Genomic DNA, 16477 nt, shown 5'->3' on the forward strand with positions numbered 1-16477 from the left:
TTCAGGTCTGTACTTTGACTTGGCCATTCTAACACCTGGATATGTTTATTTTTGAACCATTCCATTGTAGATTTTGCTTTATGTTTTGGATCATTGTCTTGTTGGAAGACAAATCTCCGTCCCAGTCTCAGGTCTTTTGCAGACTCCATCAGGTTTTCTTCCAGAATGGTCCTGTATTTGGCTCCATCCATCTTCCCATCAATTTTAACCATCTTCCCTGTCCCTGCTGAAGAAAAGCAGGCCCAAACCATGATGCTGCCACCACCATGTTTGACAGTGGGGATAGGGTGTTCAGGGTGATGAGCTGTGTTGCTTTTACACCAAACATAACGTTTTGCATTGTTGCCAAAAAGTTCAATTTGGTTTCATCTGACCAGAGCACCTTCTTCCACATGTTTGGTGTGTCTCCCAGGTGGCTTGAGGCAAACTTTAAACAACACTTTTTATGGATATCTTTAAGAAATGGCTTTCTTCTTGCCACTCTTCCATAAAGGCCAGATTTGTGCAATATACTACTGATTGTTGTCCTATGGACAGAGTCTCCCACCTCAGCTGTAGATCTCTGCAGTTCATCCAGAGTGATCATGGGCCTCTTGGCTGCATCTCTGATCAGTCTTCTCCTTGTATGTGCTGAAAGTTTAGAGGGACGGCCAGGTCTTGGTAGATTTGCAGTGGTCTGATACTCCTTCCATTTCAATATTATCGCTTGCACAGTGCTCCTTGGGATTTTTAAAGCTTGGGAAATCTTTTTGTATCCAAATCCGGCTTTAAACTTCTTCACAACAGTATCTCGGACCTGCCTGGTGTGTTCCTTGTTCTTCATGATGCTCTCTGCGCTTTTAACGGACCTCTGAGACTATCACAGTGCAGGTGCATTTATACGGAGACTTGATTACACACAGGTGGATTGTATTTATCATCATTAGTCATTTAGGTCAACATTGGATCATTCAGAGATCCTCACTGAACTTCTGGAGAGAGTTTGCTGCACTGAAAGTAAAGGGGCTGAATAATTTTGCACGCCCAATTTTTCAGTTTTTGATTTGTTAAAAAAGTTTGAAATATCCAATAAATGTCGTTCCACTTCATGATTGTGTCCCACTTGTTGTTGATTCTTCACAAAAAAAATACAGTTTTATATCTTTATGTTTGAAGCCTGAAATGTGGCCAAAGGTTGCAAAGTTCAAGGGGGCCGAATACTTTCGCAAGGTACTGTATATATATATATATGAATGTGATTGTGATTGTGGAACTATTATATTTAAACTGGTTGAACAACTCTTTTTTTCAGTCACACCTCTGGATGTTGTCAAGATCAGACTCCAGGCTCAGAAAAGTCCCTTTCCCAAAGGTAATAATACAATAATCAATGTAACCTACCATTCCTCTGTCCTCTCTCTAAACCAGAGTGCTCAATCCATTATGCATGTCTTCATTGTTTTCCAGGGAAATGCTTTGTGTATTGCAATGGCCTGATGGACCATACCTGTGTGTGTATGAACGGCAACTCCAAGGCCTGGTACAAGGCCCCCGGCCACTTCAATGGCACTCTGGTAAACATCTCTAACACCTCTACCCAACTCCCAACCCCCATCTAGATATGCTAGGATTGGGTTGGTGTGTATCGTGTGCAATGTGATGAAAATTCTGTCTAGCCTATCAGAGGGTAACATTGAGATATTGCTCATTCCTTACAGATCTGCACAAGTGGCCAAGGGGTCAGAGGCTATGGGTGGGATGAGACTGGGGCTGTTACGGTGACCGTATTACTGCCACACGGGTGGTCATGGGTAGCCTAGTGGTTAGAGCGTTGGACTCGTAACCGGAAGGTTGCGAGTTCAAACCCCTGAGCTGACAAGGTACAAATCTGTCGTTCTGCCCCTGAACAGGCAGTTAACCCACTGTTCCCAGGCCGTCATTGAAAATAAGAATTTGTTCTTAACTGACTTGCCTGGTTAAATAAAGGTAAAAAAAAAATTTTTTTAAATGAAGGCAGTCAAATTCCACATGACTGTTTAGCCACAGTAATTAGGCTTCTCCCAGCTCTGATGCTGCTGATGGTCATGAGTAGCCTACCAAACGTGCTAACTGCCTGGTAGTCAGTACTCTATTGTCCCTCTAATGACTCTGACATCAATGCAGATGTATTAGAAGATCTAATCAAACACTTCATGAGAGTCCATGAGCTGATGTTGCGCAACCTTTCTATAGGCTATTCAATCGCGTGAGAAAACAGAGTGATGGCCTCTTTTAAAAAGATAAGCATCCCATCAGATGTCTATTGACTAGGCCTACTATATTTATTTCTCAACTTTCCTAATATTAAGCACATTATCTTTACAACAGGAGTACAGCCTACCTGGCTGGCATGATAATGAACCATGGGAAAAGCGTCCTCCATTTGCTATTTAAGTGCATGATGTCTTTTTCCCCCCCTTGTTTCAAAACAGGTGCATGATAATTGTCCATTCTAAATCAAAACCAATTTCACACATATATTATTTAGTTGTAAAGACAAGATTAAATCAAGAATAGTCTGATGGGTGACAATATTAGCATATCACTTGTGAATGATATAATATCACTTGTGAAGGATGCCCAGCATAAGGCAACAAACAGCACATGCCTTTTGCGACTTTTTCAAATCATAGTCACACACCTCATGTAGCCTAGCCCATAGGCCTATATGTTTTAATAAGGTCAGTATCACACCTCATGTAGCCTAGCCCATAGACCTATATGTTTTAATAAGGTCAGTATCACACCTCATGTAGCCTAGCCCATAGACCTATATGTTTTAATAAGGTCAGTATCACACCTCATGTAGCCTAGCCCATAGACCTATATGTTTTAATAAGGTCAGTATCACACCTCATGTAGCCTAGCCCATAGACCTATATGTTTTAATAAGGTCAGTATCACACCTCATGTAGCCTAGCCCATAGACCTATATGTTTTAATAAGGTCAGTATCACACCTCATGTAGTCTAGCCCATAGACCTATATGTTTTAATAAGGTTAGTATCACACCTCATGTAGCCTAGCCCATAGGCCTATATGTTTTAATAAGGTCAGTATCACACCTCATGTAGCCTAGCCCATAGACCTATATGTTTTAATAAGGTCAGTATCACACCTCATGTAGCCTAGCCCATAGACCTATATGTTTTAATAAGGTCAGTATCACACCTCATGTAGCCTAGCCCATAGACCTATATGTTTTAATAAGGTCAGTATCACACCTCATGTAGTCTAGCCCATAGACCTATATGTTTTAATAAGGTCAGTATCACACCTCATGTAGTCTAGCCCATAGACCTATATGTTTTAATAAGGTCAGTATCACACCTCATGTAGTCAAGCCCATAGACCTATATGTTTTAATAAGGTTAGTATCACACCTCATGTAGTCTAGCCCATAGACCTATATGTTTTAATAAGGTCAGTATCACACCTCATGTAGTCTAGCCCATAGACCTATATGTTTTAATAAGGTCAGTATCACACCTCATGTAGTCTAGCCCATAGACCTATATGTTTTAATAAGGTTAGTATCACACCTCATGTAGTCTAGCCCATAGACCTATATGTTTTAATAAGGTCAGTATCACACCTCATGTAGCCTAGCCCATAGACCTATTTGTTTTAATAAGGTCAGTATCACACCTCATGTAGTCTAGCCCATAGACCTATATGTTTTAATAAGGTCAGTATCACACCTCATGTAGTCTAGCCCATAGACCTATATGTTTTAATAAGGTCAGTATCACACCTCATGTAGCCTAGCCCATAGACCTATATGTTTTAATAAGGTCAGTATCACATCTCATGTAGCCTAGCCCATAGGCCTATATGTTTTAATAAGGTTAGTATCACACCTCATGTAGCCTAGCCCATAGGCGTATATGTTTTAATAAGCTTTGTATCACACCTCATGTAGTCTAGCCCATAGGCCTATATGTTTTAATAAGGTCAGTATCACACCTCATGTAGCCTAGCCCATAGGCCTATATGTTTTAATAAGGTCAGTATCACACCTCATGTAGCCTAGCCCATAGACCTATATGTTTTAATAAGGTCAGTATCACACCTCATGTAGCCTAGCCCATAGACCTATATGTTTTAATAAGGTCAGTATCACACCTCATGTAGCCTAGCCCATAGGCCTATATGTTTTAATAAGGTCAGTATCACACCTCATGTAGCCTAGCCCATAGGCCTATATGTTTTAATAAGGTCAGTATCACACCTCATGTAGCCTAGCCCATAGGCCTATATGTTTTAATAAGGTCAGTATCACACCTCATGTAGCCTAGCCCATAGGCCTATATGTTTTAATAAGGTCAGTATCACACCTCATGTAGCCTAGCCCATAGGCCTATATGTTTTAATAAGGTCAGTATCACACCTCATGTAGCCTAGCCCATAGGCCTATATGTTTTAATAAGGTCAGTATCACACCTCATGTAGCCTAGCCCATAGGCCTATATGTTTTAATAAGGTCAGTATCACACCTCATGTAGTCTAGCCCATAGACCTATATGTTTTAATAAGGTCAGTATCACACCTCATGTAGCCTAGCCCATAGGCCTATATGTTTTAATAAGGTCAGTATCACACCTCATGTAGCCTAGCCCATAGGCCTATATGTTTTAATAAGGTCAGTATCACACCTCATGTAGCCTAGCCCATAGGCCTATATGTTTTAATAAGGTCAGTATCACACCTCATGTAGCCTAGCCCATAGGCCTATATGTTTTAATAAGGTCAGTATCACACCTCATGTAGCCTAGCCCATAGACCTATATGTTTTAATAAGGTTTGTATCACACCTCATGTAGTCTAGCCCATAGGCCTATATGTTTTAATAAGGTCAGTATCACACCTCATGTAGCCTAGCCCATAGGCCTATATGTTTTAATAAGGTCAGTATCACACCTCATGTAGCCTAGCCCATAGACCTATATGTTTTAATAAGGTCAGTATCACACCTCATGTAGCCTAGCCCATAGGCCTATATGTTTTAATAAGGTTAGTATCACACCTCATGTAGCCTAGCCCATAGGCGTATATGTTTTAATAAGCTTTGTATCACACCTCATGTAGTCTAGCCCATAGGCCTATATGTTTTAATAAGGTCAGTATCACACCTCATGTAGCCTAGCCCATAGGCCTATATGTTTTAATAAGGTCAGTATCACACCTCATGTAGCCTAGCCCATAGGCCTATATGTTTTAATAAGGTCAGTATCACACCTCATGTAGCCTAGCCCATAGGCCTATATGTTTTAATAAGGTCAGTATCACACCTCATGTAGCCTAGCCCATAGGCCTATATGTTTTAATAAGGTCAGTATCACACCTCATGTAGCCTAGCCCATAGGCCTATATGTTTTAATAAGGTCAGTATCACACCTCATGTAGCCTAGCCCATAGACCTATATGTTTTAATAAGGTCAGTTTCACACCTCATGTAGCCTAGCCCATAGACCTATATGTTTTAATAAGGTCAGTATCACACCTCATGTAGCCTAGCCCATAGACCTATATGTTTTAATAAGGTCAGTATCACACCTCATGTAGTCTAGCCCATAGACCTATGTTTTAATAAGGTTTGTATCACACCTCATGTAGCCTAGCCCATAGGCCTATATGTTTTAATAAGGTCAGTATCACACCTCATGTAGCCTAGCCCATAGACCTATATGTTTTAATAAGGTTTGTATCACAACTAAAGTGGCCAAATAACTTCTTAAAATGAAGCACATTAATCCACGTTACAATGGGTGTAGAGCCTAACTGGCAGACACATGCAGTGTGTTAGTTTCACGTTTGGGGAAGATCATTTTCACCACAATAAAATCATTACATGCATAATTGCATTTGCGGTCACCGGGTTAGGGAGATTTTGGCCGGTAGGAATATCCTTGTCTCATCGCGCACTGTGTTTCCTCCGACACATTGGTGCGGCTGGCTTCCGGGTTGGATGCACGCTGTGTTAAGAAGCAGTGCAGCTTGGTTGGGTTGTGTTTCGGAGGACGCAAGATTCTCGACCTTCGTCTCTCCCGAGCCCGTATGGGAGTTGTAGCGATGAGACAAGACAGTAACTACTAACAATTGGATACCACGAAAAATTTAATTTAAAATTTTTAAAAAGCAATGTTTGAATCACAACTAAAGTTACATAAATAACTATAGCTAATTGGATTACCTGTTTCTTTGTTAACCGCTCAACACAGAATAGCAGCATGTGTTCACTCCCTCAAATAATTTGGAGAAAATATCCTTTCTATTTTATTAAGCTATGTTCAATGGTAATATAAAGTAATGCCACAGAATTCTAAGCAAATCTTGTCTGCTAACTGAACTAGTGTATCCCACAGCCATATGGCATAGCCAGATCAGGACCTAACATAAGGACAACTCAGAGTATGCTATTCTGTTCTTCTGAAATAGACTAAATTTTCTTCATATCATATTTCTTTAGAACCTAATAAAATAAATCATGGATTTATTGTGATGGTGTAGGCTATATTACATGGATTTATTAGACTTTTAAAAATGTAGATGTTCCAAAGGTCTGCATCAGTAGCTCGTAGGCTGTGTGGAAGCCAGGATATGTTAAATGTGTTTATGTTAATTAACTGTCAATTACCGTTAGACCGGCAGTTATTTGCTTGACAATCAACGGCTGACAAAACTTCATGACCGCCACAACCCGTGGGACTTGGAACCAGCCTCAAGTGATGGACCCATTGAATGCTAACCACAAGCATTATAAAGATGTACAGTGGCAAGAAAAAGTATGTGAACCCTTAAGAATGATCATAACAACAGACAAACAACAGACAAACACACTCTTCTTAAACTAACAATCTCACAAATGATTGTATGTTTCTTGTCTATATTAAATGCATCATTTAAACATTCACAGTGTAGGTTGGAAAAAGTATGTGAACCCCTAGGCTAATGACTTCTCCAAAAGCTAATTGGAGTCAGGAGTCAGCTAACCAGGAGTACAATCATTGAGACAAGTTTGGAAATGTTGGTTAGAGCTGCCCTGCCCAATAAAAAAACACTCAAAAAATGTGTGTTTGCTATTCACAAGAAGCATTGCCTGATGTGAACTATGCCTCGAACAAAAGAGATCTCAGAAGACCCAAGAGTAAGAGTTGTTGACTTGCATAAGCTGGAAAGAGTTACACAAGTATCTCTAAAAGCCTTGATGTTCATCAGTCCACGGTAAGACAAATCGTCTATAAATGTAGAAAGTTCAGCACTGTTGCTACTCTCTCTAGGAGTGGCCGCCCTGCAAAAATGACTGCAAGAGCACAACGCCGAATTCTCAATGAGGTTAAGAAGAATCCTAGAGTGTCAGCTAAAGACTTACAGAAATCTCTGGAACATGCTAACATCTCTGTTGACGAGTCTACGATACGTAAAACACTAAACAATAATGGTGTTCATGGGAGGACACCGCGGAAGAAGCCACTGCTGTCCAAAAAACCCATTGCTCCACATCTGAAGTTTGTAAAAGAGCATCTGGATGTTCCACAGAGCTCCTGGCAAAATATTCTGTGGACAGATGAAACTAAAGTTGAGTTGTTTGGAAGAAACACACAACACTATGTGTGGAGAAAAAAAGGCACAGCACGCCAACATCAAAACCTCATCTGTTAAGTATGGTTAAGGGAGCATCATGGTTTGGAGCTGCTTTACTGGCTCAGGGCCTGGACAGCTTGCTATCATCGACAGAAAAATTAATTCCCAAGTTTATCAATACTTTTTGCAGGAGAATGTAAGGCTATCTGTCCGACAATTGAAGCTCAACAGAAGTTGGGTGATGCAACAGGACAATGACCCAAAAGACAGAAGTAAATCAACAACAGAATGGTTTCAACAGAAGAAAATACACCTTCTGAAGTGGCCCAGTCAGAGTCCTGACCTCAACCCAATTTAGATGCTGTGGCATGACCTCAAGAGAGCAGTTCAGATCAGACATCCAAAAATTTTTGTGAAGAGGAATGGTCCAAAATGTATCCTGACCAGTGCAGGAGTGCGAACACTCGGTTTGCGAACCGAGTGTGAACCAATTTTACATGTAGAATCGCACAAAAGTGTCGGCAGTCAGACATCAACAGTGTGCTGAATGAACGGTAGACGAACGGGAGATCCACATTCGGTACAACCCTTAAGCATTTATAATGTACATGTACATCAGTATCATGCATTAGTTATTTCTCTGGTTCTTTGACCCTCTCTCTGCAGGATGCCTTTATTAAGATAGTCCGCAGGGAAGGTATCAAGTCGTTATGGAGCGGCCTCCCTCCAACCCTGTGAGTCTGAAGTCTGCCGTTACTCTGCCTCATTACTAATTCACACTGCTTACTTGCCTTCTGCACTGATTTATGGTCAGCTGTGTCTTGAGTGGCTGGCCCGCTGTGATTCAGCAAACTCATAGTCTATTGATAATTCAGTTGTTTACGATTGTTTCACATTGTTCTGCTCATTTGTATCGAGCAGTACGGATGGACACTGATTTTGTAGACTCAGGGTTTATCGATATTTGATTTGTTAATGTTTTATTTGAAATCTCTCAGTCCTGGATTTGTGTCTGAGCGGTGTGGTAACGGCTGAGTCATAGGCTGTTGATTCATTTGGGAACATTTTATTTGTACCTCTTGTTTGTACCCATCTGATTTGTGTCTGATATGGTAAAAGCTGATTCATTTTATTCGTTGTTTATGGATATTTCATTTTTTGATTTTGGTTTCTTGTTTGTAATGCCTGATTTGAATGAGTCAGGGTTCTTGAGGAAACATTAGATTTGCATCTCTGTTAATGCTTCTTGCAGTATCATGGCGGTCCCGGCCACAGTGATCTACTTCACGTGCTACGACCAACTGCGTGCTGCCCTGAGGGTCAGGATGGGGTCACACGCTGAGGAGGCACCTCTACTAGCAGGCGCCCTCGCCAGAGGTGAGCTGACCTCTGACCTCACAGGTCACTGTGGGGATGTATACTTGAGAGCGATAAATAGTGAGAGTGAATAACATTGTTTTGTCTATCCACTAGAAAGACCTTAGTAACCCAACTGCTGCTTCCTATCCTAGACTATGGTGATGTCATCTATCAAAACACAACCAAGACCTTACTTAGCGAATTAGATGTATACTCTATATTATAGGTACTTAGTTGTATTAGTAGTTGTAGCAGTAGTTTTTATTAGTTATGCCTATTAGTAGTTGTGCAACAACTTTTTATGCTGTTAATGTAATTATATTTTAATATCATTATAATTATTTAAATGTTATTAGACAGTAGTTGCCATATTCTTCTTCTTACTAAGTACTTTAATAAAATTAAAAAAAATTAAAAAAAAATATATACACACACACACAGTGGGGCAAAAAAGTATTTAGTCAGCCACCAATTGTGAAGTTCTCCCACTTAAAAAGATGTGAGAGGCCTGTAATTTTCATCATAAGTACACTTCAACTATGACAGACAAAATGAAAAAAAAATCCAGAAAATCACATTGTAGGATTTTTAATGAATTTATTTGCAAATTATGGTGGAAAATAAGTATTTGGTCAATAACAAAAGTTTCTCAATACTTTGTTATATACCCTTTGTTGGCAATGACAGAGGTCAAACGTTTTCTGTAAGTCTTCACAAGGTTTTCACACACTGTTGCTGGTATTTTGGCCCATTCCTCCATGCAGATCTCCTCTAGAGCAGTGATGTTATGGGGCTGTTGCTGGGCAACACAGACTTTCAACTCCCTCCAAAGATTTTCTATGGGGTTGAGATCTGGAGACTGGCTAGGCCACTCCAGGACCTTGAAATGCTTCTTACAAAGCCACTCCTTCGTTGCCTGGGCGGTGTGTTTGGGGATCATTGTCATGCTGAAAGACCCAGCCACGTTTCATCTTCAATGCCCTTGCTGATGGAAGGAGGTTTTCACTCAAAATCCCACGATACATGGCCCCATTCATTCTTTCCTTTACACGGATCAGTCGTCCTGGTCCCTTTGCAGAAAAACAGCCCAAAAGCATGATGTTTCCACCCCCATGCTTCACAGTAGGTATGGTGTTCTTTGGATGCAACTCAGCATTCTTTGTCCTCCAAACACGATGAGTTGAGTTTTTACCAAAAATTTATATTTTGGTTTCATCTGACCATATGACATTCTCCCAATCTTCTTCTGGATCATCCAAATGCTCTCTAGCAAACTTCAGATGGGCCTGGACATCTACTGGCTTAAGCAGGGGGACACGTCTGGCACTGCAGGATTTGAGTCCCTGGCGGCGTAGTGTGTTACTGATAGTAGGCTTTGTTACTTTGGTCCCAGCTCTCTGCAGGTCATTCACTAGGTCCCCCCCGTGTGGTTCTGGGATTTTTGCTCACCGTTCTTGTGATCATTCTAACCCCACGGGGTGAGATCTTGCGTGGAGCCCCAGATCGAGGGAGATTATCAGTGGTCTTGTATGTCTCCCATTTCCTAATAATTGCTCCCACAGTTGATTTCTTCAAACCAAGCTGCTTACCTGTTGCAGATTCAGTCTTCCCAGCCTGGTGCAAGTCTACAATTTTGTTTCTGGTGTCCTTTGATAGCTCTTTGGTCTTGGCCATAGTGGAATTTGCCTTGCGGTCGGAGGACGAGCAGTTGCCATACAAGGCAGTGATGCAACCAGTCGATGGTGTAGATGGTGAACCTTTTGAGGATCTGAGGACCCATGCCAAGTCTCCTGAGGGGAAATAGGTTTTGTCGTGCCATTTTCACGACTGTCTTGGTGTGCTTGGACCATGTTTATTTGTTGGTGATGTGGACACCAAGGAACTTGAAGCACTCAACCTGCTCCACTTCAGCCCCCGTTGATGAGAATGGGGTGTGCTCGGTCCTCCTTTTCCTGAACTCCACAATCATCTCCTTAGTCTTGATCATGTTGAGGGAGAGATTGTTGTCCTGGCACCACACAGCTAGGTCTCTGACCTCCTCCCTATAGGCTGTCTCGTCGATGTCTGTGATCAGGCCTACCACTGTTGTGTCATCAGTGAACTTAATGATGGTGTTGGAATCGTGCCTGGCCGTGCAGTCATGAGTGAACAGGGAGTACAGGAGGGGACTGAGCACGCACCCCTGAGTGCTGAGGATCAACGTGGCGGATGTGTTGTTACCTACCTTTACCACCTGGGGGCGGCCCGTCAGGAAGTCCAGGATCCAGTTGCAGAGGGAGGTGTTTAGTCCCAGAGTCCTTAGCTTATTGATGAGCTTTGAGGGCACTATGGTGTTGAACGCTGAGCTGTAGTCAATGAATAGCATTCTCACAAAGGTGTTCCTTTTGTCCAGGTGTGAAAGGACAGTGTGGAGTGCAATAGAGATTGCATCATCTGTGGATCTGTTAGGGCGGTATGCAAATTGGAATGGGTCTAGGGTTTCCGGCATGATGGTGTTGATGTGAGCCATGACCTGCCTTTCAAAGCACGTCATGGCTACAGATGTGAGTGCTATGGGTCGGTAGTCATTTAGGCAGGTTACCTTACTGTCCTTGGGCACAGGGACTATGCTGGTCTGCTTAAAGCATGTTGGTATTACAGACTCGGACAGGGAGAGGTTGAAAATGTCAGTGAAGACACTTGCCAGTTGGTCTGCGAATGCTCACAGTACATGTTCTGGTAATCCGTCTGGCCTTGTGAATGTTGACCTGTTTAAAAGGTCTTGCTCACATTGCCTGTAGAGTCGCCCGGAACAGCTGGTGCTCTTATGCATGTTTCAGTGTTATTTGCCTCTAAGCGATCATGGAAGTAGTTTAGCTCGTCTGGTAGATTAGGTAAAACGGATTTAAGTTTCCCTGCGTTAAAGTCCCCGGCCACTAGGAGCACCGCCTCTGGATGAACGTTTTCCTGTTTGCTTATGGCGGAATACAGCTCATTGAGTGCGGTCTTAGTGCCAGCATTGGTCTGTGGTGGTATGTCGATGGCTACGAAAAATACAGGTGAAAACTCTCTAGGTAGATAGTGTGGTCGACAGCTTATCATGAGATACTCTACCTCAGGCGAGCAAAACCTTGAGACTTCCTTAGATATTCTGCACCAGCTGTTGTTTACAAATATGCATAGTCCGTCACCCCTTGTCTTACCAAACACCGCTGTTCTATCCTGCCGATACAGCATATAACCAGCCAGCTTGATAATGTCGTTATTCAGCCACGACTCCGTGAAGCATAAGATATTACAGTTTTTAATGTCCCGTTGGTAGTTTAATCTTCCTTGTAGGTCGTCGATTTTATTTTCCAATGATTGCACGTTATCTAGTAGAAAGGAAGGCCTACGAATTCTCAGAAAGCAGCCTGACCTTCGCCCTCTTTTTCTCCGTCTTCTCTTCATGCAAATGACGGGGATTTGGGCCTGTTCCAGGGAAAAAAGTATGTTCTTCACGTCATGCTTGTCGGGCTCATTAAAGGAAAAAAAAGCACCTGCCAGTTAGTGGTGAGTAATCGCTCTTCTGATGTTCAGAAGTTATTTTCGGTCTTAAGAGACGGTAGCAGCAACATTATATACAAAATAAGTTGAAAAATATGTTACAAAAAAAAAATGAACAAAAAAAAGTTGGTTAGGAGCACGTAAAACATCAGCCAGCTTCTCCAGCGCCATGATATAATTATGGCCTCCTTTTCATGTGAGAAAGAATTTTATGTGTTTAACTGCTCTGCTTAACTGCTCTTTCTGTGTGTAGTGCTTATAAGTGTTTTCTCGCTCTCTCTCTCTTTCTCTGTCTCTCTGTGAGTCAGTGGGCTCTGTGACAGTGATCAGTCCGTTGGAGCTGATCCGTACGAAGATGCAGTCCCAGAGACGTTCGTACAGGGAGCTGAGTGAGGTTATCCACTCTGCAGTACGCAACGAGGGCTGGCGGTCTCTCTGGAGGGGCTGGGGACCCACACTGCTTAGAGACGTGCCCTTCTCAGGTAGAAACAACACAATGTCTATAACTATATCTCTCTCAGGTAGAAATAACACAATGTCTAGCTCGATCTCTCTCAGGTAGAAACAACACAATGTCTATTACTATATCTCTCTCAGATAGACACAACACCATGTCTATCACTATATCTCTCTCAGGTAGAAACAACACCATGTCTATTACTATATCTCTCTCAGACACAACACCATGTCTATCACTATATCTCTCTCAGATAGACACAACACCATGTCTATCACTATATCTCTCTCAGGTAGAAACAACACCATGTCTATCACTATATCTCTCTCAGGTAGACACAACACCATGTCTATCACTATATTTCTCTCAGGTAGAAATAACAATGTCTATCACTATATCTCTCAGGTAGACACAACACAATGTCTATCACTATATCTCTCTCAGGTATATAACACAATGTCTATCACTATATCTCTCTCAGGTATATAACACAATGTATATCACTATATCTCTCTCAGATAGACACAACACAATGTCTATCACTATATCTCTCTCAGGTAGACACAACACAGTCTAGCTCCATTTCTCTCAGGTAGACAACACCATGTCTATCACTATATCTCTCTCAGGTAGAAATAACACAATGTCTATCACTATATCTCTCTCAGGTAGAAATAACACAATGTCTATCACTATATCTCTCTCAGGTAGAAATGACACTATTTCTATCACTATATCTCTCAGGTAGACAACACAATGTCTATCACTATCTCTCTCAGGTAGAAACAACACAATGTATTTCACTATATAACTATCTCAGGTATACAACACTCTCTATTTCTCCCTCTCGCTCTCTCTTCTCTCTAGCCCACTGTTCTCTCTCCCTCTCCTTCTCTCTGTCTCTTAGTGTATGATAACAGGAGTTCCATGTTGTGTTTGTTTCCTCCTCAGCCATGTACTGGTATAACTATGAGAAGGGGAAGGCTTGGCTGTGTAAGCACAACATCAGAGAGCCAACGTTTGCCATCACCTTCATATCTGGAGCGGTGTCTGGATCAGTGAGTATTCTAGCTGTCCTCTCAGCTCAACTCAAACTGTTCTGTCTAGTAGAGCACCTAGATATATTGAACATTGAATAGCTGATATAGTTTGTTGTACATTTCTAATGTTATACTAGCTCTGTAACTCTTCTGTGCTGGCATGGTGTTATTCCATTGAATACTGCTAGAGGGCAGCATTGTCAAATATAAGTGTAATTTCCAACCCTTGTTTATGTCTTCCTCCAGATTGCTTCCATAGTAACTCTTCCTTTCGACGTTGTGAAGACCAGGAGGCAGGTGGAGATAGGGGAACTCCAGGCTATGAATTGTGGGTATAGAATTCCAGGCTGATCACCTGATTCATGGAATCATCCTTATGATCTTTAGTGATTCGGTGTGCGAGTTCATTAGAACGTGCGTTGAAGATGTCGTTCCCATAGCAACTATTAAAACATTCCCTAACCAGAAACCGTGGATTGATGGCAGCATTTGCGTGAAATTGAAAGCGCGAACCTCTGCTTTTAATCAGGGCAAGGTGTCTGGTAATATGACTGAATAGAAACAGTGCAGCTATTCCCTCCGTAAGGCTATCAAACAAGCTAAGCGTCAGTATAGAGACAAAGTAGAATCTCAATTCAACGGCTCAGACACAAGAGGTATGTGGCAGGGTCTACAGTCAATCATGGACTACAAGAAGAAATCCAGCCCAGTCACGGACCAGGATGTCTTGCTCCCAGGCAGACTAAATAACTTTTTTGCCCGCTTTGAGGACAATACAGTGCCACTGACACCGGCCTGCAACGGAAACATGCGGTCTCTCCTTCACTGCAGCCTGAGGTGAGTAAAACATTTAAACGTGTTAACCCTCGCAAGGCTGCAGGCCCAGACGGCATCCCCAGCCGCGCCCTCAGAGCATGCGCAGACCAGCTGGCTGGTGTGTTTATGGACATATTCAATCAATACCTATACCAGTCTGCTGTTCCCACATGCTTCAAGAGGGCCACCATTGTTCCTGTTCCCAAGAAAGCTAAGGTAACTGAGCTAAACGACTACCGCCCCGTAGCACTCACTTCCGTCATCATGAAGTGCTTTGAGAGACTAGTCAAGGACCATATCACCTCCACCCTACCTGACACCCTAGACCCACTCCAATTTGCTTACCGCCCAAATAGGTCCACAGACGACGCAATCTCAACCACACTGCCCTAACCCATCTGGACAAGAGGAATACCTATGTGAGAATGCTGTTCATCGACTACAGCTCGGCATTTAACACCATAGTACCCTCCAAGCTCGTCATCAAGCTCGAGACCCTGGGTCTCGACCCCGCCATGTGCAACTGGGTACGGGACTTCCTGACGGGCCGCCCCCAGGTGGTGAGGGTAGGCAACAACATCTCCACCCCGCTGATCCTCAACACTGGGGCCCCACAAGGGTGCGTTCTGAGCCCTCTCCTGTACTCCCTGTTCACCCACGACTGCGCGGCAACGCAGTCTGAATTTTTTTTTTTTCAGTCTCTCAATGTGCAAAACTGATAGAGACATACCCCAAGCGACTTACAGCTGTAATCGCAGCAAAAGGTGGCGCTACAAAGTATAAACTTAAGGGGGCTGAATAATTTTGCATGCCCAATTTTTCAGTTTTTGATTTGTTAAAAAAGTTAATATCCAATAAATGTCGTTCCACTTCATGATTGTGTCCCACTTGTTGTTGATTCTTCTCAAAAAAATACAGTTTTATATCTTTATGTTTGAAGCCTGAAATGTGGCAAAAGGTCGCAAAGTTCAAGGGGGCCGAATACTTTTGCAAGTCACTGTGTATACTGTACTCTATACCATCTACTGCATCTTGCCATCTTTATGTAATACATGTATCACTAGCCACTTTAAACCCTACATTATTCATCTCATATGTATACGTATATACTGTACTCTATATCATCTACTGCATCCTTATGTAATACATGTATCACTAGCCACTTTAACTATGCCACTTTGTTTACATACTCATCTCATATGTATATACTGTACTCGATACCATCTACTGTATCTTGCCTATGCTGCTCTGCACCATCACTCATTCATACCTGATGTACATATTCGTTATCCCCTTACACTGTGTATAAGACAGTAGTTTAGGAATTGTTAGTTAGATTACTTGTTGGTTATTACTGCATTGTCGGAACTGGAAGCACAAGCATTTCGCTACACTCGCATTAACATCTGCTAACCATGTGTATGTGACAAATAAAATTTGATTTGATGTGTTGATGTGTAGTGATCCTGTACTACTAACCCAGCTATGTTGTCATGTCTCTGCAGTGTCGTCCAAGGCCTCCTCCTCTACTCTCAGTGTGATGACTAAGATTGTGGCTGAGAACGGAGTGGGTGGACTGTTTGTAGGTAGGTCAGGCTACAGGGATAGTTAACCCAAAACACACAGTTACCTCAGGTTAGTCTCCTAACTGGTGACCTACTTTCTCTCCTTATCCCTC

At 42.2% G+C, this 16477-nt stretch overlaps 1 protein-coding gene across 1 annotated transcript in view; it reads left to right on the plus strand.

Annotated features, from left to right (window-relative positions):
- Positions 1 to 8112: 8112 nt before the first annotated feature.
- The window catches only part of LOC135521342 (probable mitochondrial glutathione transporter SLC25A40), an 11214-nt gene continuing 2849 nt past the window's right edge, over positions 8113 to 16477 (plus strand). The window contains exons 1-7 of the mRNA XM_064947258.1: positions 8113 to 8182; positions 8269 to 8336; positions 8855 to 8979; positions 12795 to 12968; positions 13895 to 14001; positions 14230 to 14311; positions 16305 to 16385. Of these exons, the coding sequence (XP_064803330.1) occupies positions 8150 to 8182; positions 8269 to 8336; positions 8855 to 8979; positions 12795 to 12968; positions 13895 to 14001; positions 14230 to 14311; positions 16305 to 16385 (670 nt within the window). The 5' untranslated portion in view covers positions 8113 to 8149. The remainder of the gene's footprint in view (positions 8183 to 8268; positions 8337 to 8854; positions 8980 to 12794; positions 12969 to 13894; positions 14002 to 14229; positions 14312 to 16304; positions 16386 to 16477) is intronic.

Source organism: Oncorhynchus masou, chromosome 29, assembly GCF_036934945.1.
Source record: "Oncorhynchus masou masou isolate Uvic2021 chromosome 29, UVic_Omas_1.1, whole genome shotgun sequence".
In the NCBI taxonomy this organism is placed as follows: Eukaryota; Metazoa; Chordata; class Actinopteri; order Salmoniformes; family Salmonidae; genus Oncorhynchus; species Oncorhynchus masou.